At 43.7% G+C, this 27,883-nt stretch overlaps 1 protein-coding gene across 3 annotated transcripts in view; it reads left to right on the top strand.

Annotated features, from left to right (window-relative positions):
• Positions 1-27,883, top strand: part of hydin (HYDIN axonemal central pair apparatus protein) — a 1,146,554-nt gene that overhangs the window by 84,236 nt on the left and 1,034,435 nt on the right. For all 3 annotated transcript variants that reach the window (XM_059992477.1, XM_059992476.1, XM_059992474.1), the window contains exon 3: positions 23,950-24,075. In XM_059992477.1, the coding sequence (XP_059848460.1) occupies positions 23,950-24,075 (126 nt within the window). The remainder of the gene's footprint in view (positions 1-23,949; positions 24,076-27,883) is intronic.

Raw genomic sequence — 27,883 nt, 5'->3', positions numbered from 1 at the left:
TGAGATGACAAATGGTTAGAGATCAGAATTCTGAAGTCTCTCCTAGATGCCTGTAGCTCCATAGGCTTGCCTAATACTAATTCTCTCTTGATGCGGGGGGGGGGGGGGGTATTAGTTCCCATTATTATTCAGTGTTAATAGAAGGGTCACATATCTTCTACAATCAGTTGAACTCTTCTTTCATAGACAACACGAAAGCAGACCCTTCGCCTCATTGAGTGCATACCAACCATCTTGTTCTGCATAACCATTCTGCCTGCTCATTTTGTAGGGGGTTATCTTCACTTGGACCTCTTTCTTCCTTATATAATATTTATCTGGAGAAATGGCTTTTGCTTGTTTTTCTTTTCGTTGCTATTTTATTCTTGTAGTTGATTTTCTCTTATCTTTCTTTGTCCTCTTTTGCTGGATTCTGACTTTATCTTAGTATTAAAGTTGCCAATAACTTGCCAACTTATACGTTTTCTCTTTCAGCTGAATACCTAACTTCCTAGCAACACACACAAAATGCTGGAGGAACTCAGCAGGCCAATCAGAATCAGAATCAGGTTTATTATCACTGGCATTTGACGTGAAATTTGTTAACTTAGCAGCAGCATGTTCTATGCAATACATAACCTAGCAGAGAAAAAAATAAATAAAATAATACATAATAATAAATAAACAAGTAAATCAATTACATATATTGAATAGATTTTTTAAAATGTGTAAAAACAGAAATACTGCATATTAGAAAAAGTGAGTTAGTGTCCAAAGCTTCAAAGTCCATTTAGGAATCGGATGGCAGAGGAGAAGAAGTTGTTCCTGAATTGCTGGGTGTGTGCCTTCAGGCTTCTGTATCTCCTACCTGATGGTAACAGAGAGAAAAGGGTATGCCCTGGGTGCTGGAGGTCTTTATTAATGGATGCTGCCTTTCTGAGACACCGCTCCCTAAAGATATCCTGGGTGCTTTGTAGGCTCGTGCCCAAGATGGAGCTGACTAGATCTACAACCTTCTACAGCTTCTTTCAGTCCTGTGCAGTAGTCCCTCCATACCAGACAGTGATGCAGCCTGTCAGAATGCTCTCCACTGTACAACTACAGAAGTTTTTGAGTGTTTTTGTTGACGTGCCAAATTGCTTCAAACTCCTAATAAAGTATTGCAGCTGTCTTACCTTCTTTATGACTACATCAATATGTTGAGACCAGGTTAGATCCTCATAGATCTTGATACCCAGGAACTTGAAGCTGCTCACTCTCTCCACTTCTGATCCCTCTATGAGGATTGGTATGTGTTCCTTCGACTTGCCCTTCCTGAAGTCCACAGTCAGCTCTTTCATCTTACTGATGTTGAGTGCCAGGATGTTGCTGTGGTACCATTCCACTAGTTGGCATATCTCACTCATGTATGTTCTCTCGTCACCACCTGAGATTCAATGGTTGTATCGTCAGCAAATTTATAGATGGTATTTGAGCTATGCCTAGCCACACAGTCATGTGTATACAGAGAGTAGAGCAGTGGGTTAAGCACACACCCCCGAGGTGCGCCAGTGTTGATTGTCAGTAAGGAGGATATGTTATCATCAATCTGCACAGACTGTGGTCTTCTAGTTAGGAAGTTGAGGAATCAACTACAGAGGGAGGTACAGAGGCCCAGGTTCTGCAGCTTCTCAGTTAGGATTGTGGGAATGATGGTATTAAATGCTGAGCTATAGTTGATGAACAACATCCTGACGTAGGTGTTTGTGTTGTCCAGGTGGTCTAAAGCCGTGTGGAGAGCCTTTGAGATTGTGTCTGCCGTTGACCTGTAGTGGTGATAGGAAAATTGCAATGGGTCCAGGAGTTCAGTCTAGTCATGACCAACCTCTCAAAGCATTTCATCACTGTCGATGTGAGTGCTACCAGGCGATAATCGTTAAGGCAGCCCACATTATTCTTCTTTGGCACTGGTATAATTGTTGCCTTTTTAAAGCAAGTGGGAACTTCTGCTCGTAGCAGTGAGAGGTTGTAAATGCCCTTGAATGCTCCCACTAGTTGGTTGGCACAGGTTTTCAGAGCCTTACCAGGTACTCCATCGGGACCTTCTGCCTTACGAGGGTTCACTCTCTTTAAAGACAGTCTAACATTGGCCTCTGAGACAGAGACCACAGGGTCATCAGGTGCAGCAGGGATCTTCACAGCTGTAGTTGTGTTCTCCCTTTCAAAGCACGCATAGAAGGCGTTGAGTTCATCTGGTAGTGAAGCATCGGTGCTATTAATGCTATTGAATTTAATATCATTGGAAAAAAGTACGGTTGACCTTTCGGGTCGAGAGGTCAACTGTACTTTTAAAAGGTGTACTTTTTTCCATAGATTCTTCCTCTAGCATCTATGTGTGTTGCTTGGATTTCTAGCTTTTGCAGATTTTCTCTTGTTTGTGACTCAGCTTCCTTCATTAGACTTGGATGATTTCAATTTCCCCTATTATCTTTTCTTCTACTGGAATATAGAGTATTTTTGTTGAGTGACATGACATTATCTCCTTAAATTAAATTATTTTATATTAAATGGAACCATTTGGACCACTTAAATGTCTGTAACTGCTTGTCTGCTGCCTTTCCTGCTAATTTATTTGTCCAATCTACCTTAATTAACTCTGTCTTCAATCCATTGTGATTCTCTCTATTTAAGTTAAGCGTAGTTATTTCTGACCCAAGTTTCTCTTGGTTCAAGAATCTTTTCAGAAATCACATAACTGCATCAGCTGTCTCTGCAGCTAACTTTTAAGGTTCAAAGGTCCAATTTAATGTCAGAGAAATGTATACAATATACATCCTGGAATGCTTTTTCTTCGCAAACATCCACAAGAACAGCAAAGTGCCACAAAGAATGAATGACAGTTAAACGGCAGCACCGGCGATTGGAAGACAGCAAGTGTCACGCCACTGTTGAAAAAAGGATGTAGGCAAAAGACGGGCAACTATAGGTCAGTAGCTTAACATCTGTAGTTGGGAAAATGCTTGAAGTTGTCATTGAGGTAAAAGTAGCGGAACATTTAGAAAGGAGTGGTTCCATTAGACAGTCACAGCATGGATTCAGAAAATGCAGGTTCTGTTTGACAAACTTACTGGACTTCTTTGAGGGCATAATGAGTGCAGCGGATAGAGGGGAACAGGTGGATTTCGTATACTTGGATTTCCAGAAGGCATTCGATAAGGTGCCGCACAAGAGACTTATAAATAAGATACGGATACGTGGAGTCAGAGGAAGTGTATTGGCATAGATAGTGGATTAGTTAACCGATAGAAGGCAGAGAGTTGGTTTAAATGGGTGTTTCTCCAGTTGGCAATCAGTGGTGAGGGGGGTGCCGCAAGGGTCGGTGCTGGGCCCGCAGCTGTTCACCATTTACACTGATGATTTGGAAGAGGGGACTGAGTGTAGTGTAGCAAAATTTGCTGATGACACTAAACTGAGTGGAAAAGCAAATTGTACGAAGGATGTAGAGAGTCTGCACAGGGATATAGATAAGGCTAAGTGGGTGGGCCAAAGTCTGGCAGATAGAATACAATGTTGGTAAATGTGAGCTCATCCACTTTGGAAAGAATAATAGGAGAGCAGATTATTATTTAAATGGTGAAAGATTGCAGCATGCTGTTGTGCAGAGGGACTTGGGAGTGCTTGTGCATGAATCACAAAATGTTGGCTTGCAGGTACAACAGGTTATTAAGAAGGCAAATGGAATGTTGGCCTTCATCGCAAGAGGGATTGAATTCAAGAGCAGGGAGGTGTAGGCTGCAACTATACAGGGTACGGGTGAGGCTGCACTTGAAGTATTATGTGCAGTTCTGGTCTCCATACTTGAGGAAGGATATACTGGCTTTGGAGGCAGTGCAGAGGAGTTTCACCAGGTTGATTCCAGGGATGAAGGGGTTAGCCTATTAGGAGAGATTGAGTTGTCTGGGACTACACTCTCTGGAATTCAGAAGAATGAGAGGGGATCTTATAGAAACATCCAAAATTTTGAAAGGGATAGATAAGATAGAAGTAGGAAAGTTGTTTTCATTGGTAGGTGATGTTACGTACCCTGTAACTGGGTCACTTACCAGCAAAGATAGAGAGTTCCATTGAAGTCTGATGGTACTATTTTTAACAGTACTTATTGATAAAAATACACAAAAATAATATCAATGCAAACATACAGATAATATACGTTGTCAATACTAAATCTAAAAGCGCGGGTATAATAATAATCGATAAGGAATAGCTCTATCGTTGTCTAGGGGATAATGTATTGTCCGATGGAAATATAAAAGTCACTTTAGTTCATTCAAGCTGCAGCTTTTTGGTTGGAGAGAAAGACGGGTTAAAACTTGCCCATTCCTTTTATGATGTTAATCCTTCGAGAGTCGTTGGGAGTTGATTTCCCCGTTGTTAGCTAAAATCCATTCTTCCGTGGTAAAGGCCCACCGATTCTGGGGCAAATGGAAACGGACGCACGTGGCCTTCCCACCGGCTTTCGCTATTACGGATCGCTAGCATTTCTTCTGGTGCATCTGAAGGGGCTGTTCCCCAGACCCTCTTTTATCCTGACTCACAGGGTCTCAGATGTCAATCAGGTTGGGATGATGCAATCCCTCCACCAACCCCCACCCCTCGGTTCATTGCCTGGGGGCTTCGATGCATCGTACAGTATTCAATACACAATCCCGTCTCCAAGAGACAATAGCCGTTATCAATGGTTCCGCCTTTCGGAGGCCAGGACACATTCCAAACTCTGTGGATTCTGCATGTCTTTCTCTCATTTCCTGGGTCTCCTGAACTGACTCAATAGCGATCCTGTGACTCTCAAATAGGAGGGGGCCACGGGCGTAACACCCCCTTTCTTCAACGCGTTTTTACCATCAGTAAAAATGGAGTAATACAGAGTCTTGCAGGACTTTAGAATCTAACACAACACCAAAGTTTTTTTCTACAGAGTAATACAGGTATACATTCAATTCAGCATCTAAACAGTTAACGATTACAGTGTCACTTCCTTTAATATCTTAACATCTTGTACCTTACTAAAGTCTTGTAGCATCAGACTTCAATTTAATAACCACCTATTTTTATTTCTTTCCTTCAGCAAACAAAAACTAAAGAGTTGTGATCTTAGCTTACGTGTATACTACAAAAGTTCATGCAAATACTAATCTTTATGTTGCTTTCAAACTTAACAGGCAGGCTTCCATGGGGTTGTCTTTATTATTCACATGCTTTGTCGAAATCCCGTAAAACCGGCTTTTGCTATTTAAAAATGGCGTCCCCATTAACCCTCGCCTCTTTTCCGGTTAATTCCCACGTGGGGAGCTTGGGTCCCCTGGCGAAATAGGCTTTCGCCCGCTTCTTCTATAGGAGTTATTTTATCAACACTGTGTCCCAAACTTAGACCATCTTCTGAATTTCCACCCAATTCTTTAATTTTACGCAAGTTGCTAGCTTTCTCTTCAGGACCCTTCAGGCTATTAGTTTTCAGTTCGAACTCTTTGTTCAAGCAGCATTTCAAATTCTGCCTTTTCACACCACACTCTGGAATAACAATAGCATGGGGGGCCCCGCCATCTTCCAACTCAACCCGTAAGTGATCCGCAGGCTTTGTGGTACCACGCCATTGAAATGACTGGAGCCTGGTTGCTGCCTTTGATATTAATCCAGCCTTTAAGTTTTCTTCATTCGATTTGGGAACTACATATTTCCCTTTTCCTTCAATAATAATATTCATCTCCCCACTTTTGATCTCCGCATTAACTTTTAACACACCTTCGAGCACAAACACCTGGGAACTCTCACTTCCCACTATTACCAAGGTTAACCCTTTCTTCACTGAACCAAGTCTATCTGACCCACAAGGACTGCCTTCCTTTTCAACTGAATCAAGTACCTCAGACTTTTTCTGAGCTCCGTTACTAGGTTCAGTACCACGTGCATCCACATCTTGGACACACTCAAATGGGACATTTGCCTCTTCCAGGCTTTCAATACCCATACCCGGTCCAAATTCTAAATTCCCCTGATTCTCCCAGCTACTCTCTGGGCAACTCCCTTCCGGAGTAAACTCAACCCCGCGGGCTGAAACAACCTCATCTGCCAACCCAGCAGACTTCTTCAAGGTAAGGGCATCCTTTTCATCTAGGACTGCCCTCATTTCATTATCGGGTACACCTTTAGAATTTTCAATTCTTCAAACAGTTCTGCCAAACCAGACAGATCATCCATGTCCAACTCTGGACCTTTTAACAGCTCTATCTGTTTCTCATTTTTATCTCCTGCCTCTAGAACTTTTCTCCTCGCTAAGGGAAGGTCTACCTCCTCTCCCTTACTCTCTTTCACTTTACTACTCTTCGTTTTACCACCCTCTAAACCCTCGTGGTACAGGGTCGGTAAGAACGTCTCGGCCAAATCGATACTGGCCTGACTTAAACTGCTCTGTCTCAGCTGCCTTTCTCGACGTGCTGCGAGTGACCACGCATGCGGGATAGATCTTGGAATCTAGGGGCGGAGCCTCAACACTCACAGGCTGTTTTGTCAGCGTCATTGCTGCCCAAACCTTACCACCGGCTGAATCATTACCCAGAAGGACGTCCGCATCAGTTCTTGGGAATTCTGATCGCACCCCCATTTCAACTGGTCCAGAGACTAGCTCACAATTCATAATGACCCTATGCAAGGGCACCATTTCCGTCCCTTTGCCTATTCCTTTCACAGCTACCATTTCCGTCTTGCGACCAAAATCTAGCACCTTACTGCTGATCAATGATAGTTCAGCCCCCGTGTCTCTCCAGATCCGTACTGGAACTGGGGTGTCTCCCTCCCTCACAGACATGGTTCCATTTGACATACAAGTCTCAGATGCTTCTTGTATTCTGTCTACCCGGGGCTCTCTTGTCGATTTACTGATTACCACGGCACATCCAAAAGGGACTGCTGCTTTCCCTTTTCCTGTCTCTTTCCTCGGAGCAAAGCACTTAGATGCAATATGCCCCCCCTTTCCACAATTAAAACAGGTCAAGCCCAGAAATCTCTGGCCGTCTTGCCTTTCCCCCTCAATCTTACCACTAGCTCCCGGTGGGACCTCTGCCTCAGCTGGCAGGCTTTCTCGATTGTTCCCACAGTCTCTCTGGGAACTTTTATTTGAGGAAAACTTTGTCTTGTGGGTTAGGGCATATTCATCTGCGAACCTAGCAAATTCTGAGATGGACTTATTCGGCTTCTCATCCGGATATCCTCCGAAACACAACCTTTAAATTCCTCAATCAGAATTAACTCCCTGAGATGCCAATAATCCTCTTCCACTATCTGTGCTGTGCAGCAACGGTCCAAGAGCACACCCTTCTCATAGGCAAACTCAGTATACGTCTGATTCCACCCTTTCTTTAAATTTCTGAACTTTTGTCTATACGCTTCAGGTACTAACTCATAACTCCGGAGAATTGCCGCCTTTACTTTGTCATAACTCTCCTCCTCTTCCTCCTCCATGGACAACGCCGTATATGCCCGCTGTGCTTTCCCTTTTAACACACTTTGTAACAACGCCACCCACTGATCTCTGGGCCACTTCTGATTCACTGCCACCTTTTCAAAAAGCAAGAAATAACTATCAACATCCGTCACCTCGAGTGGAGGTACTAACCTCAACTCCCGACTAACATTAACCCGCTCCTCTCTGTCTGACCCCTGAACTCATTGCTCTTGCCTTAACTTCTCCATCTCCAAGTCATGTTTCCTCTGTTTCTCTGCCTCCCTCTCCTTCTCGGCCCTTTCCTTCTCCTTCTCAGCTCTTTCCTTCTCTTTTTTAGCTGCTTCCAGCTGTTTTAACTGAATTTTGTGCTCTCTTTGTTTCTCAGCTCTTTCCTGCTCCCGTTTCACCTCTAACTCCTTTAGCTGGAGCGCATGCTCCCTTTCTCTCTTGGCCCTTTCTTTCTCTCTCTCTCTCTTTCATTCTCTTTTTCTCTCTCTCTCGGCTCTTTCATTCTCTTTTTCTCTCTCGCTCTCAGCTCTTTCATTCTCCTTCTCAGCTGCTTCCAGCTGCTTTAACTTAATTGCATGTTCCAACCTTAATTTCTCCAACTCTAACTGAGCCGTCCCTCTAGCTGGTACCTTTTCAGGGATATTTTCCAATACCTCAGCTGCAAACACATTCTTCCCAATATAATACTGAGTTACTGCCCTTCGCACCTCCCGCTTTTTCATTGACAACCTCACCTCTGCGAGGTTTAACCCCTTCGCCAAATTTATCAAGTCTGATTTGGTGGCCGCCTCTAGTGCCTCCAGAGTCAGGTTTTCTATAAATTCACCCACGTCCATCTTTGCTGGTTTCCCGTCTGGCTACCTGTGTAACCAGATCCAAGTTTGGACTTACAAGCTCGATTCACTGGCCTCCCAATTTGGTGTCAAATCCTGAGATGAGAACCCCAATTGTTACGTATCCCGTAACTGGGTCACTTACCAGCAAAGATAGAGAGGTCCGTTGAAGTCTGATGGTACTACTTTTAACAGTATTTATTGATAAAAATACACAAAAATAATATCAATGCAAAGATACAGATAATATACGTCGTCAATACTAAATCTAAAAGCGCGGGTATAATAATAATCGATAAGGAATAGCTCTATCGTTGTCTAGGGGATAATGTATTGTCCGATGGAAATATAAAAGTCACTTTAGTTCATTCAAGCTGCAGCTTTTTGGTTGGAGAGAAAGACGGGTTAAAACTTGCCCATTCCTTTTATGATGTCAATCCTTCGAGAGTCGTTGGGAGTTGATTTCCCCGTTGTTAGCTAAAAACCGTTCTTCCGTGGTAAAGGCCCACCGATTCCGGGGCAAATGGAAACGGACGCACGTGGCCTTCCCACCAGCTTTCGCTATTACTGGATCGCTAGCATTTCTTCTGGTGCGTCTGAAGGGGCTGTTCCCCAGACCCTCTTTTATCCTGACTCACAGGGTCTCAGATGTCAATCAGGTTGGGATGATGCAATCCCTCCACCAACCCCCACCCCTCAGTTCATTGCCTGGGGGCTTCGATGCATCGTACAGTATTCAATACACAATCCCGTCTCCAAGAGACAATAGCCGTTATCAATGGTTCCGCCTTTTGGAGGCCAGGACACATTCCAAACTCTTTGTGGATTCTGCATGTCTTTCTCTCATTTCCTGGGTCTCCTGACTCGAATCAATAGCGATCCTGCGATTCTCAAAAAGGAGGGGCCATGGGCGTAACAGTGAGACTAGAACTAGGGGACATTGCCTCAAGATTCAGGGGAGCAGATTTAGGACGGAGATGAGGAGAAACTGTTTTTCCCAGAGAGCGGTGAATCTGTGGAATTCTCTGCCCCAGGGAAGCAGTTGAGGCTTCCTCACTAAATATATTTAAGAAACAGTAAGATAGGTTTTTACATAGTAGTGGAATTAAGGGTTATGGGGAAAAGGCAGGTAGATGGAGCTGAGTTTACGGACAGATCAGCTATGATCTAATTGAATGGTGGGGCAGGCTCGATGGGCTGGATGGCCTACTCCTGCTCCTATTTCTTATGTAAGAACCCCAAAGCCCCCCCAGCTCCCCTCCCTCCCATGCGTAAGGGGCAGTGAGCAACAATCCCCCCCCTCCCCCCACTGGCAAAAAAAAGCAAGCATCGGCACTGCCACTGAGCACTCATATGTGAGCAAAGCGATAGCAAAGACACAGACTTGCATTTACCCCTAAGACTTCACATTTCACCCAGCATTCAACATCCCACAGGTTCTCTCTCTTCCTAATAAAGGAGTAGGAGGTTTCTCCATTTTCCCAGTGAGCGGGGAGACATAACAAACAACTTATGATTAAAAGTTTATGATGTTAAAAGTATGTTACGTCACTTTTTTCGAGCTCTTTTCCAGAAGATCACGAAGATCCTGGGTCTTCGGGCCTACAGCAGTAGATTTTCTGATTTCTCCCGATAACACGTGTGTCTCCTGCCGTTGACACTGACTCTTGATCCGCCCATTCCCAGAACCCCGAGATCTTAGGCTTCCAAATCCGAGCCAGACTCTCAGGCCGAACCCTTGGCGTGCCAAACAACGGCCAGTTCTGAAACCCTGAGAATGGGTCCCATTCCCACAAAGAACTGAAATCAACATATAACTACTGGTCAGGGTCTTCAAAAGAACCCTGAAGGGGAAAAATAAAGATATTAAAGACGGAAGCAAAGTTGCTGTAGGTTGTAGGATACCTGTTCAAAAGTGTGTTAGTTTGAATAGTTTGTCTTTACTATCATTTCCTTTTAAACTTTCTTATGTTCATTAAGTTCTTCTCTCTAGTTATTTCTGCTGCATTTATTCCATCTTCTATAGTGAGGACAGCCACAAAATATCTCAACTACTTTGTTTTACTCTGTTATAATTTCCCTTGCCTTATTCTTCAGGTACTCACATGTGTTTTTAGTACTTCTACTCTTCTATATTAGTGGTAAGTTCAGAAATTGGATTAAAAATAGTAATAGTGGCTGTTAATAAGTGTAAATTGTATATACAAAATCTACATGCTCTGAAGTATTTATACTTACTTCCAACAGATATCTTACCCACTGTGAAGTTGGACTGGCACTACCTGTCAGCATTCTTCCTAATGCTAGTCTCCCTTGCTCATTTTGTTTGTAGATGTAATTATGTCATCAATATGCTTGGGAAGTATATCGAACTGACAGAAATTGGATCGATATGTTGTGACTTGTGGCACACTGTTGCTACTGACCTCGTATATTAAATTGCAGTAAAATATGAAACATATACTTCTGCAAGTCAGGAACTATGTGTAATTTAAAAGGACATTCATTGTATTTCCCACTGACTCTGACATATTGCTTATCAAGTGCTAACTCTTTACTGACAGGTAGGATTGACAAACTTTGTGGTAGCTGTGCACAAAATGCTGTAATTAATTGCCTCAATTGTTTCTGTGGTGATGAACCAGTCACAACACAAGAGCTGTTTAGACTGCAGCTTAAAGAACATTGCGCCATTTAACCTTCTACAATCTCCCCCCAAATAAAGTATATTTATTTTCCTGTTGGTTTGGTTTCCCCCATCCTCAGTTTGTCCCTTTCTTTTTCTCCCTATTGTTTTATTTTCTCCTTCACAAGGAGAATACCCTTCCCACCCGACACCAGTGCCCTTTGCCATATGATCCCTCACAGCAGTCATGTGACAATATTTAAAATTGACTATTTCCGACTTGATTTCATGATGTATTTTTCCAAGAAACCATTCTAAATAGGAACAGATATTCAGGCAGAAAGGTGTAAGAAACAGGGTTGCTTTGTGAGTGACCGCAGCCTCCCAGTGTGGACTTGGACCTCTGAGTGCAAGCGGTTTAGATGGTCCAGAATTTGTTAGAAGCATCCAGGAGGGTTTGTCAGGTGAGTATGCAGATAGTCCAATGAGAGGGGTGGCCACACTGTATCTAATGAGCCTGGTCAGGTGACTAAACTTCCAGTGGCCACAACTCCTTCAGTTTTAAGATAAGGATAAGTATAGACTTTGCTTCAGAGTATTAAACTGGAACAGGGCAAATTATGAGAATGTTAGGCAAGAACTAGGGAGAGTCAATTGAGAACAGCTGATTTTGGTAAGTCCACATGTCAACATAGTTCAAGTTTAATTGTCAATCAACTATACATGAATACCCATGAATGCAGCCAAATGAAACAGCATTTCTCCAGGGCCAAGGTGCAAAGCACAGCACAAAGCACACTTAGCACATACAAGATAGCAGTAAACATATAGTTACACACACAGAACAATGATATAGCCCAAGTCCCTAAGGCCATGGATGTTGTCAACAAGAACAAGCCTGCAGCAGTTTGCACAGGAATGTAACCCAGCTCCTTTTCCACTGAGCAAACACTGGAGAGCAGAATGGATACTGTGCCACGTTGCATCCAGCATCGCTTCTCCTGGGTGGCTGCTTTATAACACGGCACATTGCACTACAACTGAGGCCACACCAATAAACCAGTGTATTGGACTTGCAGCATTCCTCATTGCTAATTTCCACCAGGGACAAGGAATAACAAGAAAAATGACTAGGGAAATCACTTGCTGTAAGACTGCGCGTCACCTTCAGGCACTACTGTGACGCAGTCAGCAACATAATTTGCACCAAGTCCACCTCCTCTGTCAATGAGCAACTTGCTGATGGGGAGGACCTGCAGTACTTGGAGATCTTATTGTCCACTATTACCTTGCAATTGTAAAAAAAATGATTGAAAAAAAAACCTTTGGTTGGTCCTGTAGAGACCGATGCTTCCAAGTGCACTGGCATCTTAGCGGAAGTCCTGGTATTTGACATATGGAAGGTATTTAAAGACCAACTGCACAGAGTACAAGACAGATATGTTCTAGTAAGAAAGAGGGACATGCATGGCAAGGTAGGGAAACTGTATTTGAGAGGAGTGTGAAGTTATTCAAGAAGAAAAAGAAGTCTGGAAGGTTTAGGAAGCTAAAAGTCAAATAGAGCTCTTGATTATAAGAAAGCTAGAAAAGAAGGGAATTAAGAGAGCCAGGAAGGGGCATGAAAAATTCTTAGCAAGTTGGATTAAAGAGAATCCCAAGGGAATCTATACATCCATCAAGAAAAAGAGGGGAGTGACCATTCAAGGAAAAAGGAGAGAATGTATGGTTGGAGACAGAGGATGTGGGTGAGGTCTTAAATATGTACTTAGCATCAGTATTTACCAAGAAGAAGGGCATGGAGGATATTGAGATCTGTATGGAGTGTGATAATATGTGAAGTAATTTTAGAGATAAAGAAAAGGGAAGTATTGGGTCTCTTGAGATACATTAAAGTGGATGAGTCTCCAGGACCTGATCAAATATACCCCAGGTTGTTGATAAAGAGAAGAGATTGCTGGAACCTTGACCAACATCCTTGTGCCCTCTATAGTTGTAGACAAGGTCCCTGAGGACTGGACAATAAGTCAAGTCACTTTTATTGTCATTTCGACCATAACTGCTGGTACAATACATAGTAAAAATGAGACTTTTATTCAGGACCAAGGTGTTACATGACACAGTACAAAAACTGGACTGTACTACGTAAAAAACAACACAGAAAAAAACTACACTAGACTACAGATCTACCCAGGACTGCATAAAGTGCACAAAACAGTGCAGGCATTACAATAAATAATGAGCAAGACAATAACTAATGATGTCTGTTGTTCAAGAAAGGAAATAAGGATAATCGTGGAAGTGTTATTTCAGTAGTAGGGAAGCTGTTGGAGAAGATCCTTATGGAAATGATTGACGAGCATTTGGAAAACCATGGCTTAAATGCTGATAGCATAGCTATCTGCAGGGCAGGTTAGGTCTTATTAACTTGATTGAGTTTTTTTGAGGAGTGACATAGGTAATTGATGAAGGTAGAACTATCGATAATATCTACATAGATTTTAGCAAGGTGTTTGACAAGGTATCTCATGGTAGACTCGCCCAGAAGATTAAGATGCATGGGATCCACAGTGACTTAGTTATTTGGATTCAGAATTGCCTATAGGTCAGGGGTTCCACAGACCCCTTGCTTAATGGCATTGGTCAATGGCATAAAAATGGTTGGAACCCCTGCTGTGGTTGATATGTCTTATTCTGGCTGCATGTCCGTGACTAGTGATGTTCCTCATGGATCTGCACTGGGACCTCCACTGTTTGTGAAATAAATAAATAGTGTAAATATGGATGATGGGTTTTTAAGTTTGCAGGTGATAGAAAAATTGGTTGCATTGTGGGCAGTGGAGAAGATTGCCAAAGGATAGTGTGGGATATAGATCATTTGCAGATATGAGCAGAAAAATGGCAGATGATCTGTTAAGTGTTGCACTTTGGGAGAGCAGATAATGGCAAGATTAACGATGATGCACAGAGGGATCTTGGGGCCTAAAACCATAGCTCCCTGGAAGTATCTGCTCAAGTTGATTGGACAGTAAAGAAGCATGCTTAGTGTTACTAGTTGAAGCATCGTGTTCAAAAATTGGGAAGTTATGTTGTAGCATTAGAAAACTCTGGTTAGGCTGCATTTGGAGTATTGCTTTCAGTTCTGATTGCCCCATTATAGGATGGATGAGGAGGCTTTAAAGAGGGTGTAGAAGAGCTTTAGCTGGATGCCATGCACTATGAAGAGGTGTTGGAGAGATTTTAGTTTTATTTGGAACAGTGGAGGCTAAAATAGGTGTTTATGAGATTGAGAGGCATAGATAGAGTGGACAGCCATTAGTTATTTCCCAGGGTCCAAATATGTAATATTAGAATAGTAGAGAGCATTTATTTCAGGGTTAAGTTCAAAGGGGATGTTGGGGGCAAAGTTTTTTTTCACAGAGTTATAGGGGAATGTGGTTCCAAGGTTGATGTTGGAGGCAAATAGAGGTGTTTAAGAAGCTCTAAGATGGGCACATGATTATGCATAGAATGGAGGGATATACATATTGTGTAGGCATAAGTTATTAGTTTAATTAGTTGGGCACAGTATTGTGAGTGCTATGTTATAATTCTGTGGTCTAAGTGAAAATTTTAAAATTTTACATTCATTTTCCTACAAGCTTTTCCTTGATTTATGTCTATATTTAACAACATTAATGCTATCACATGTCCTGTAAGTTAGTCATATTAACTGTCACTTGTTATTTGTTAACTGCATTAATACCAATTCTGCCTCCTGCAATTCTAAGCCAAGATCATTACTCACTATTGTACTTGGATTACTCTTATTATCAGGGTTCTGTCCACCACAACCTTGTATTTTAATTATCACTCAGTTTCCCAAAGTCTCTGTGCCGTGTTTTAATTTCCTGTGATAGAGTTGTAAAGTTCTATAGCACAGAACTAGCCCTTGGACTTCCAAGTAGATGCTGACCATTAAGTACTTATCTACACTAATCTCATTTTTCAGAACTTGATTGCTGGCCTTCTATGACTGTGATTCAAGTGTGCTCATTTGATGTTTCTTTACCACCTGCTGTGAAGTTGTACCACCTGCACAGGCAGTGTGTTCCAGATTGCAATGACTTTCTGAGTTGATTCCCATGGTCCAAATGTCTAATACTAGAATACTAGAGAGTATTTATTTAAGGTGAGAGAGGTCAAGTTCAAAGAAGATGTTTGAGATAAGGTTCTCTACTTCAATTCCCATCTAAACTCTTGCCTCTTAACCCAAAACTATGCCCTTTAGATACTTCTGCTACGGGGAAAAGTTTCCTATTAGTTATCTTTTAATGCCCCTCATTGCCTCTGTCATATATACCATTGGCCTCTTCTGCTTTATGGAAAGCAAATCTAACCTCTCCAATTTCTCCTCATGTCTGGGATGGAGTGTCCCAGATAACATCCTGGTGAATCTCCTTTGCATCCTCCCCAATGCATTGATGACCTTTTGGCAGTCACAACTACATAGAGTACTCCAGCTGTGGTGTTACCAAGGTTACATGAACCTCCCTGCTCTTGCATTATTAGGTAACTATCCTTCATTAGCCCTTCACCACAAGCCTTTTTCACCACTATCTAATTGTGCTGTAATTTTCAGGGATCCTTAGACTTTTACACCAAGGTTGCTGTGTTATTCAATACACATAAGGCTTTCACTACATAAATGCAAATCTCTTAGTTCTCCCAGCATGCATCATCATCTTCATTATTAGGACTCAATTTTGTAGGGCAGGCTTTTAAACTTGATTGAGTTTTTTGAGGAGGTGACAAAGGAGCTTGATGAGGGTAATGCAGTGGAGGATACCTACATGAACTTTAGTGTTGTATTTGATAAGGTCTCTCATAAAGGGTTGATTCAGAAAATAAAGATGTATGGGATCCAGACTGAATTGCAAGTTTGGATTCAGAACTGGGTTGCCCATAGAAGTCCGGGTAAGGGTGGAAGGCTGTTCTTCTGACTTGAGGTTGGTGACCAGTGGTGCTTCACAAGGATTGGTGCTGATTGTGGTTACTTCATTAGGTACAGAAGTGGAAAGTACTCTAGTCTTCTGTTGTTGTATCCCATCCACAGTGCATTCAGAGATGCTCTTCTGCACACCACTGAGGTAATGTGCGGTTATTTGAGTTACTGAAACTTTCCTGTCAGGTTAAACTAGTCCGGCCATTCTCATCTGACCTCCCTCATTAACAACATTTTTTTTTGTTTTTCTGCTCCGTTATCTGTAAACTCTATCTGTGAGAATCACAGGAGATCTGTAGTTTCTGAGATTCTCCATGCTATCTGGCACCAACAATAATTCCATAGTCAAAGTCATCAAGATCACATTTCTTCCCTCTTCTGGTGGCTGGTATAAACAATTACTGAACTTCCTGACCATTTCTGCAAGTTTTTGTGCATTGAGTTGCTGCTTCATGATTGGCTGATTAGATATTTGCATTAATAAACATGGGTACAGGTGTACCTAATAAAGTGGCCACAGAGTGTATATCAATGGTTTGGGTGAAAACAAAGATGGGTGGTTTAGCAAGTTTACAGATGACACCAAGACTGATGGAGTTGTGAACTATATCAAGTAATACAATAGGAAATAAATCAGTTCCAGATGTGGGTTTGGGTTTGGGTATTTGATCCTCCACAATGTTCTGCGTGGGCATTTAAACTGGAGGTGGCAGAGTTTTTTTTACGAGGTCGAGTTGCGAGCTTGACATCAACCCGGCACAGATGGAAAGTGTGCACGGGAGCGGTCTGTCACTGGGTCGAACTCGATCATTCTTGAGCCCAGCACTGATCTAACTGTGCCATCAGCCGACCTAGCTGGGCAGGGAGGTGGCAGATGGAGTTTAATTCAGGTAAGTATGGAGTGTTGCAGTTTGGGAGGTCAACTGAAAGGAAAAATTTTTACAGTTAATGGTTACTCCTTAATAGCACTGAGGTACAGAGAGATCGTGGGGTCCATGTCCATAGTTCACTGAAAGTGTATATGCAAATGGTAAGGTGGTGAAGAAGTCATATGTATGGCATGTTTGTCTTAGTTGGTAGGGGTGTTGAGTACAAGAAGAAGAAAATCATGCTGCAGTTATAGAAAACTTTAGTTCGATCGTACTTAGAGCATTGCATACAGTTTTGATTGCCCCCTCCCCCCATTATAAGATGGATGTGGAGACTGTAAAGCTGATACAGAAGAGGTTTATTAGGATGTTGTCTGGGTTTCAGGAGATAAGCTATAAAGGAAGGTTGGACAAACTTGAATTTAATAAAAAGGATCTAGTGCTTTCCCAGAGTATATAAGTACCACAGGACTAGACATGCCCAGGCATTATTCCTGAAGCAGATGGCAGAGTTTGTCATTAAAATGTCAGTTCTAATCGATACCTATATCCAGCTGGAAGCCTGAGAAGAGTTAATTTGTCAAACTTGAATCTTTCTGTCTAGAGCATCAGAGACTAAGAGGAGATTTGATAAAGTTTTTTAATTATGAGAGGCATAAATAAGGTAGACATAAATAAGGTCTTTCCCCAGGGTAGAATTTTCAAACACTTGTGGACATTCTTTTAAGATTAAAGAGGGTAGAGAATTTAAAGGAGAAATGAGGGAGAATTTTTATATGTAGAGAATGGCAGGTGCCTGCAATAGGTTACCAGTGTAGTGGTGGAATCAGGAGCTTGCTGGAGTTTTAAGAGGTTTTTAGATGTGAAGGCTGTGGAGGGATATGGATGATACACAGGACGAGGACATCTGGTAGAAATTGGCGTCAAAATCAGCATAGTTTCTTAGGCCAAGTGGTTTGTCCTATGCTGTAACATCCTGTGTTCTGTTAATTGTGTCTGTGTTTGTTCTTCTTATCTTACTAACTGATCAATAGCAAACTGTAGCCTGTCAATAGCATTACTGATTTTTACATCATCTGCAAACCTACTCATCACACTTGTTTATATCCAGATCGTTAATGTACTGTATGTAGCAGCCTGGTAAGAGTCTCAGCACCAACCTGGTTACAGGGTTCCAGTCACAAAAATGGTTCCCTATTATCACTCTGTTTCCTATTACAAACTAGTTTTTATACAAGGGGTTATAGTTAAGTTCATGGCCTAAGGTAGAAGGAGTCAATCTTAGAAAACCTAGAACATTCATTTTTCAAAATAGTTCCCTCCTACATTTACACACTTAGTCCAGTGGTCGTGGAGCATACGGATCTTGGACCTCCAGAAAGTGTCCACAGCAGGGGTGATTGATAAGTTCATGGTCTAAAGTAGAATGAGATGAGTTATACAACTCTCGTTACATACAATTCAACTCTTTGAGTGATTATGCAGAAAGTTTGAAGTTATTAACTCATCTCCTTCTACCTCAGGCCACGAACTTATCAATCACCCCTGGTATATACGCTCAGTGGCTATTAGGTGCACATGTTTGTTAATGCAAATATCAAATTAGTCAACCATGAAGTAGCAATTCAATGCATAAAAACTTGCAGAAATGGTCAAGAGGTTCAGTGATTGTTTCGACCAGCCACCAGAATGGGGAAGAAATGCGATCTAGGTGACTTTGATGCCAGATGGGGTGGTTGAATATTTCAGAAACTGCTGATCTCCTGGGATCTTCATGCACATCAGTCTCTCGAGATTATAGAGAATGGTGTGAAAAACAAAAAACCCAGTGAATGGCAATTCTGTAACTGAAAACACCGTGCTAATGAAAGAGGCTGGAGGAGAATGACCAGGCTGGTCCAAACTGACAGGAAAGTGACATTAATTCAAATAACCATGAGTTACAACAGAGATATGCAGAAGAGCATCTCTGAATGTGCAGCATGTATAACCTTGAAGTGGATGGGCTACTGGTGCAGATTTCACTCCTGTACCTAATAAAGAGGTCACTGTATAAACAATTTGCCTAATTGCCCTGGATCCCACAATGCTAATTTTTGGGATCAGTATCTCATATGGGACCTTGTCAAAGGCTTTACTGAAGACCAAGTAGACTACCTCAACTATACTGTCTTCATCAATAGATTTGTAACATTAAATCAAATTAGTTAAATGTCTTTAATTAATCCTCGCCTTTTCACCTGTAGATTAATCCTGCCCCTCAGAAGTTATTCTAATAACATTCCTAGCAATGATATTAACTCATACATATATAATTACTGACTTATCCCAGCTGCTCATTTTAAATAATCATACCACATTTGCTGTCCTCCAGTCACTTGTAACCAACAATGATTTAAAAATCTATATTAAGCTGCTTGATTTGGAATAGCTTTCCACAACAAACTGAATAAATAGTTACTTATGTGAATTGCAAATTAACTTGACATTTAAATATTCAGACCAATCTATCATCTTCAAAATCTCTATTGCCTTTCAGCAATCTTAAAATTCCAATCTGCAATTAAACCTGTACTTAATATTGATGACAAGACGTCACATTTGTGCCTAATCATTCTGTTTCATTTCAAAGTTTAACAACTTTGAGATATTCACTGTGCATCTCTTGGAATGACTGTGGTATATTTTTATGCAGAACCGTATCCCTTACTAGCAAATATTGAAACAGGGAATTAACTGACATATGTGCATCATCTGTAAAATCATTAGTTCGAGTTTTTGCAGATTCTCTGCAATAATCTAAGTTTATGAATTGAATTGAATTGAATGATCTTTGTTGTCATTATACATAGGTACAATGAAACTGTTTGGCTTCCTCTCAGGCAATTACATAAAGCAGTAGATAAAAACAAGACAGTAATTTAAAAAAAAAGTATTAAATAGATAAGTAGCAGAAAATAAGTTGCAGCGGCACCAGAATATCCCAGTAATGCACAAAGTGCCGTTAGTGCAAGTATTTGAGTCCTTGTGTGTGCATGAGTGTGCTCACAGTTTCAATCATTGTTCTGTGGGAGTGGTGTGATGGAGGCCACAGCTCCGGGGTAGAAGCTGTTCCTCAGTCGATTTGTTCTGGCTTTTAGTGTCCTGAACCTCTTGCTGGACGGCAGTGGGTCAAACAGGGAGTGGCCGGGGTGTGTGGTGTCTCTGGTTATGCTGATTGCTTTCCTCCTGAGTCTGCTGGAATAGATGGTGTCCAGTCCTGGGAGCTCCATCCTGACAATTCGCTGGGCCACCTTCACCATGCAATGCAGGTCTTGTCACTCAGCGGCTGTACAGCTGGCACACCACACGGTGGCACTGTTGGTCAGGATGCTTTCAGTTGTGCTTCTGTAGAAGTTAAACAACAGCTTTTGTGGGAGTTTGGCCTGTTTCAGCTTTCTGAGGACGAAGAGTCTTTGTTGTGTCTTTTTTACAAGCAGCAAGGTGTCGGTGGTCCATGTCAGCGAGGTGTTGGTGGTCCACGTCAGCGAGGTGTTGGTGGTCCACGTCAGTGAGGTGTTGGTGGTCCACGTCAGCGAGGTGTCGGTGGTCCACGTCAGCGAGGTGTCGGTGGTCCACGTCAGCGAGGTGTTGGAGGTCCATGTCAGCGAGGTGTTGGTGGTCCATGTCAGTGAGGTGTTGGTGGTCAATGTCAGCGAGGTGTTGGTGGTCCATGTCAGCGAGGTGTTGGTGGTCCATGTCAGTGAGGTGTTGGTGGTCCATTTCAGCGAGGTGTTGGTGGTCCATGTCAGCTGTTTTAACAACATAACTCCAAGGAACTTTAGGTTTTCCACACTTCCCACTACCACTCCATGTATATGGAGAGGGTATGTACTCTGTCCTTTGATCTCCTGAAGTCAACAATCATCTCTTTTGTTTTAGAAGTGTTAAGGACCAGATCATTGTCCTTACACCACTCTGTCAGATGATCCACCTCAAGTCTGTAGGCTGTTTAATCCTCATCCGAGATCAGGCCAACCACTGTGGTATCGTCCGCAAATTTAATTATGGGGTTGGAGGTGTAGATGGGGATGCAGTCATGTGTGAAGAGTGTGTAGAGCATAGGGCTCAGCACACAGCCCTGCGGGGTGCCTGTGTTTGAGATGAGGGTGGTGGGGGTGCAGTCATGTGTGAAGAGCGTGTAGAGCAGAGGGCTCAACACACAGCCCTGCGGGTGCCTGTGTTTGAGATGAGGGTGGTGGGGGTGCAGTCATGTGTGAAGAGCGTGTAGAGCATAGGACTCAGCACACAGCCCTGCGGGGTGCCTGTGTTTGAGATGAGGGTGGTGGGGGTGCAGTCATGTGTGAAGAGTGTGTAGAGCATAGGGCTCAGCACACAGCCCTGCGGGGTGCCTGTGTTTGAGATGAGGGTGGTGGGGGTGCAGTCATGTGTGAAGAGCGTGTAGAGCAGAGGGCTCAACACACAGCCCTGCGGGTGCCTGTGTTTGAGATGAGGGTGGTGGGGGTGCAGTCATGTGTGAAGAGCGTGTAGAGCATAGGACTCAGCACACAGCCCTGCGGGGTGCCTGTGTTTGAGATGAGGGTGGTGGGGGTGCAGTCATGTGTGAAGAGTGTGTAGACCATAGGGCTCAGCACACAGCCCTGCGGGCTGCCTGTGTTTGAGATGAGGGTGGTGGGGGTGTGCTTACCATGAAGCTCAAGATGGTGCCGGTAACTGGTGTCTATGCATGTTCTCCCAAGCAACCTGCCCTCTACACTATCCTATACCTGAGAAACCCTCATAAACCTCCAATTTGCTACATCTAGCAATATCAACAACACCCTGGCAAAGTTACTGACCCAGCTGGAGATCATCGACGTGCCAGAATTGCTTCAACTCCAGACCGTACCTGGACCTGATTGTCGAGGCCTGGTCCAAGGTCCACCACGTTCCCGGAGACTTGCGGCCTGCTACCATGTCGGAGCACCTAGAGACATGGCCCATTCCGAGCAGCACCTCTCTGAAGCAGACAACCACACACAGAAGTGATGTCGGAGACCTCAAGATACCCCAGACGCTTCCCTGGAGCGACTACCATAGAGCCTCGATGGTGGCTATCCACAGCTGCTGGAAGTGAGGCCTCTGCCGCCGACCTCGGAAATCGAGCCTGGGGCTCGGATGGAGTGGAGGCCTCTGCAACCATGACACAGTTCACGGACTTGTTTCAGCTGGCAACACGGCCCTCCGGGATTAAGTGTCGGCTTTGGGGCTCGACCCGATCAAAATCCTGGGCCCCCGACAGTTGGAAGTGGCAGCGGAGCCTCCCCCATCACTCGGCCTGACCTGGAGCGCCCGACAATGCGACCCGCCGATCAATCCCCACGGGACGCGTCCACCAACCTCAAAGAGCTGCCAACAACACACTGCGTCGATGGAAACCTGGAAAGATGCACAAATTACGGAGGAAGCGTGGGAAAAGAGCTGGGCTGCTGGTCAGATTGAAGCAGAGGGGCTTTAGGGTCCCTCTGCCCACCATTTTTTTTGACCCACCCAGCCAACACACTTTTTGTCCCACTTCCCTCTGGGAGAAGGTTCAGGAGCATGAAGATTCGTACGGCCAAATTTGAGAACAGCTTCTTTCCAACTGTGATAAGACTGCTGAACGGATCCTGACCCGGATCTGGGCCGTACCTTCCAAATATCTGGACCTGACTTGCAGTACCTTACTTTCCCTTTTCTATTTTCTAATTATGATTTATAATTTAAATTTTTTATTATATTTATTTCGATTTGTACTTCAGGGAGCCCGAAGCACAGAAACAAATATCATTGTGATGATTGTACGCTCTAGTATCAATTGTTTAGTGACAATAAAGTAAAGTACCAATTCTGACTTGCTGTGGTCAGTCTGTGAGAAAGTCCATGACCCATGAGCACAGGGAGGAACCAAGGCCAAGAGAATTCAGTTTGCTGACCAGTTTATGGGGGATGACTGTGTTAAATGCAGAACTAAAGTCCACAAATAACATCCTCACATAAGTGTTCAGTTCCTCTAAGTGAGTCAGAGCAATATGGAGGGCTGTTGTGATTGCATCCTCTGTGGTGTGGTTTGCCCGATAGGCAAACTGGTGTTTATCCAGATCAGGTGGGATTGTAGCCTTCATGTGTGAGAGCACAAGTCACTCAAAGCACTTCATGGCTATGGGTGTCAACGCTACAGGGCAATAGTCATTCAGGCATTTCACAGCTGATTTTTTGGGCACTGGGATGATGGTGGAGGCTTTAAGCCATGTTGGAACAACAGCTTGTTACAGTGAGAAGTTAAGTATACTCGTAAACACCCCAGCAAGCTGGTCGGCACGTGCTTTCAGTACCCGGTCGGGCACTCCGTCTGGACCAGCTGTCTTACTCCCATTCACTTGCCTCAGGGTGGATCTCACCTGACGTTGCTTAAGGACCAATGTGGACTCATTGTCAGGTGAAACACTTTTAGTTACAATTGCTTTTGTTTACTCTCAACTAATTTTTATGTCATGTATTGACTTAAAAAATGCCTTGCATATTCTCAAATAACAGCAGAAGATTATATCTGTAATTTTGAAAATTTAGTTTATAATGAAAAATTGGCAGATTTGTATTGGTGCAAATAAATTATCTAGAAAAGATCATTGATGAAAACAGTGGAGAGATAATTTGATTATTTCTGGTCCGATTCAGATGTAAAATGATTTGATCTATTGAAACGTTGGCCTTGTAGCCTTTTCCTGCTTTTGTTCCTTAATAAGTCTTTGTTTTTGCAGTATTTTGTCCTGTTGAGGTTTAAGTTTTGGTGCACTGGATAAAAAGCCATTGTCACAGTAAATAGATACTTTTGTTTTTTCAGATCATTTACCTAATGCCAGCATCCAGTATATAAGGTGATAACCCTGCTATGTTTTGTTTTCATAAGCCTACAATATCATTTTTTTTGTCAATATAGCTGGAGGGATGGCATAATGCTTTAAAATATATATTGATGCTCTCGAGTAACCAGCTGTTGCCTATTTGCTGGCTTGAGCTTATAATTGATTTCTTAAATCTGGCAAGTTCTAAGGATCAATCGATCTTCTCTTGCCAGAAACGAGCTGAATTCTCAGGATAACAGTTGTAATGTTTCCAATAGTTTTTTTAAACACACTTTCTGATTTTCCATTCAGCTGACTCCATCGGCATTCATGAGGGAGATGTCTCTCGATACCAAACAGAAGTTAGCGGCCACTCGTGAGATGCATATTCCTCCCATTGTTGAACTTCTTGATATGACTAACTCCACACTGCAGAAGGTACAGTTAATTTTTATTGCATTTTTGAGTGATTCTGAACTAAATTAGATGCAAGATTTTACAGAATCTTCTTTATTTTGATAACTTGGTTTAATTTTTGATTAGTGCACTTATTTAGGATTCTTGCTATGATACGTACCTTTTATTTGTTAGAAAATTATACCTTGTCTGGTTTTCCTGGATTTATTGGTGTGTGCTCCTTATATACTGTGTAGCGGTGCCTTAGAGTAGATGTCAAAGGAGTGTACAATCAGTGATGTACCTTTTGAAGTCCAGGATAAAACATAATATAAGAAACATGGCATACAACTAATCCAACGCACACAAAATGCTGGTGGAACACAGCAGGCCAGGCAGCATCTATAAGGAGGAGCACTGTCGATGTTTCGGGCCAAGACCCTTCGTCAGGTCTAACTGAAGGGAAAGATAGCAAGAGATTTGAAAGTAGGAGGGGGAAGGGGAAAATGCAAAATGATAGGAGAAGACCGAAGGGGGTGGGGTGAAGCTGAGAGCCGGAAAGGTGGTTGGCAAAAGGGTAACAGAACTGGAGAAGGGATGGGATCATGGGACGGGAAGCCTAGGGAGAAAGAAACGGGGAGGGGAGCAGCAGAGGGAGATGGAGAACAGGCAGAGTGATGGGCAGAAAGAGAGAAAAAAAGGGGGTGGGGGAAATAAATATATCAGGGATGGGGTAAGAAGGGGAGGAGGGGCATTAATGGAAGTTAGAGAAGTCAATGTTCATGCCATCAGGTTGGAGGCTACCCAGCTGGTATATAAGGTGTTGTTCCTCCAACCTGATTGTCGCCTCATCTACCTTTCCAAGATGGCGGCGCGATGCAGCTTGCAGTGGCCACTCCGGAGCTGATTATCTGTTATTTGTGAAGTGGGGTGCTGTGTGCAATCATAATCAGATGAAAAATGGATGTGGGAGCACGGAGGAACATCTGGAAATCTCCAGGAAGACCTTCTTCGTTGTTGCTGCTGCTGTGAGGTCCGGGTCTCTGCTGAGAAGAACAGGCCCCCATCCTCAGGGTCGCGTTGCCGATGGCTGTTGGCGGGGGCATCTTAATACGCTTGGCAGAGGATGGTGCTCGGAGAAGCTGTGCCGGAGGGGATGGTCGTCGGCTCGGAGGTTCGACAGACTCGGAGTCTGCTGTGGTCAGGTCGTTTTTGGTGTGTCCTGAGTCTGCGAGGCTGAGTTGGGTGGCGCCATGGAAGTCCATAGCGGGGGTATTCCCTTCTGCTGCTGGTGTGGGATGACGAGTCAATCGGGACCCTGAGGACTTGTGGAAACTGTGTGGTGGTTTCTTTTGAACTTACGGTCTTTTAACATCTTTGGACTATTTTTACTGTGCCCATGGTCTGTTTTTTTTATCAATTATGGTATTGTTTGCACTGTTGTAACTATATGCTGTAACTATGTGGTTTTGTGCAGGTCGTGTAGCTTCAGTTTTTGGTCTTGTTTTGTCTGGTTGGATTGGAGCTCCTTTCCGGGGAACACACTAAGACGGTAGCGCGATATTAATACGCAGCAGCCTCTCTGGACTCTGGATTGGGGATTGCCAAATGTTATGTGGATTTTCTGGTGTAGTCTGTTTTGTCATGTGCTTTTGTGATATCATTCTGGAGGAATGTTGTCTCATTTTTTAACTGCATTGCATTTGTGGTTTCTAAATGACAATAAACGGAATCTGAATCCGAATCTGAGATTGACAGCAGAGATATCAGAATGGGAATGGGACGTGGAACTTAAATGTATGGCTACTGGGAGATCCTGCTTTTTCTGGCGGACAGAGCGTAGGTGTTCAGCAAAATGGTCTCCCAGTCTGTGCCGGGTCTCACCAATATATAAAAGGACACACCGGGAGCACCGGACGCAGTATACCACACCAACCGACTCACAGGTGAAGTGTTGCCTCACCTGGAAGGACTGTCTGGGGCCCTGAATGGTGGTGAGGGAGGAAGTGTAAGGGCAGGTGTAGCACTTGTTCCATTTACAAGGATAAGTGCCAGGAGGGAGATTGGTGGGAAGGGATCAGGAGGACGAATGGACAAGGGAGTCGCGTAGAGAGCGATCCCTGCGGAAAGCAGAAAGGGGGGGAGAGAAAGATGTGCTTGGTAGTGGGATCCTGTTGGAGGTGGCAGAAGTTACGGAGAATTATATGTTGGACCCAGAAGCTGGTGGGGTGGTAGGTGAGGACAAACAAGGGGAACCCTATCCTGAGTGGGGTGGTGGCGGATGGGGTGAGGGCAGATGTGTGGAAAATGGGAGAGATGCATTTGAGAGCAGAGTTGATGGTGGTAGAAGGGAAGCCCCTTTGTTTAAAAAAGGAAGACATCTTCTTTGTCCTGGAATGAAAAGCCTCATCCTGAGAGCAGATGCGGTGGAGGCGGTGGAATTGTGAGAAGGGGACAGCATTTTTGCAAGAGACAGGGTGGGAAGAGGAATAGTCTAGGTAGCTGTGAGAGTCTATTGACTTATAGTAGATATCAGTAGATAAGCCATCTCCAGAGATGGTGACAGAAAGATCAAGAAAGGGGAGGGAGGTGTCAGAAATGGACCAGGTAAATTTGAGGGCAGGGTGAAAGTTGGAGGCAAAGTTAATGAAGTCAACGAGCTCAGCATGCGTGCAGGAGGCAACGCCAATGCAATCGTCGATGTAGCGAAGGAAAAGAGGGGGACAGATACCCGTATAGGCTTGGAACATGGATTGTTCCACAAAGCCAACAAAAAGGCAGACATAACTGGGACCCATGCAGGTGCCCATGGTTACATCTTTGGTTTGGAGGAAGTGGGAGGAGCCAAAGGAGAAATTATTGAGAGTAAGAACTAATTCCGCTAGACGGAGGAGAGTGGTGTTAGAGGGGAATTGGTTTGGTCTGGAATCCAAAAAGAAGTGGAGAGCTTTGAGACCTTCCTGGTGGGGGATGGAGGTATATAGGGACTGGACATCCATGGTGAAAAAAAGGCGATGGGGGCCAGGGAACTTAAAATCATTGAAAAAAATTAAAAGTATAAGAAGTGTCATGAGCATAGGTGGGAAGGGATTGAACAAGAGAGGATAAAACAGTGTCAGGGTATGCAGAAATTAGTTCAGTGGGGCAGGAGCAAGCTGAGACAATGGGTCTACCTGGACAGGCAGGTTTGTGGATCTTGGTAGGAGGTAGAAATGGGAAGTGCGGTGTGTGGGAACTATGAGGTTGGTGGCAGTGGATGGGAGATCCTCAGAGTTGATAACGTTGGTGATGGTATAGGAGACAGTGGCCCGGTGCTCCTTAGTGGGGTCATGATCAAGGGCTGAATAAGAGGAGGTATCAGAGAGTTGTAGAGGTCAGTATGCCAGACTAAAACAGCTCCCCCCTTATCAGCGGGTTTATAGTGAGGTTGGGATTGGTGCGGAGGGACCGGAGAGCAGAGTGCTCGGAAGGAGTGAGGCTGGAATTGGAACACGTTCTGGTGAAGTCAAGACGGTTGATGTCCCATCGGCAATCAGCAACAAGGAGATCCAGAGCAGGCAGAAGACCAGAGTGGGGTGTCCATGAAGAGGAGGAGGGTTGAAGACCGGAGAAGGGGTCATCGGTAGGGGTAGGAGAGTCCTTGCCAAAGAACCAAGCTTGGAGACGGAGCTGGCGGAAGAAGAGTTCAGTGTCATGCCGTACACGGAGCTCGCTGAGGTGTGAGTGAAGGGGACAAAGTTTGAAGCCCTCACAGAGGACAGAGCACTCTGCCTCAGAGAGTTGAAGGTTGGAGGGAATGATAAAGACCCGGCAAGGATAAGAGATGGGATTAGAGGGGGGAGGGAGGCTG

This window comes from Hypanus sabinus, chromosome 17, assembly GCF_030144855.1.
Source record: "Hypanus sabinus isolate sHypSab1 chromosome 17, sHypSab1.hap1, whole genome shotgun sequence".
NCBI classification, from domain to species: domain Eukaryota; kingdom Metazoa; phylum Chordata; class Chondrichthyes; order Myliobatiformes; family Dasyatidae; genus Hypanus; species Hypanus sabinus.
Note: the sequence above shows the minus strand (reverse complement) of the source record. Positions and strands in the feature narration are given on the sequence as shown.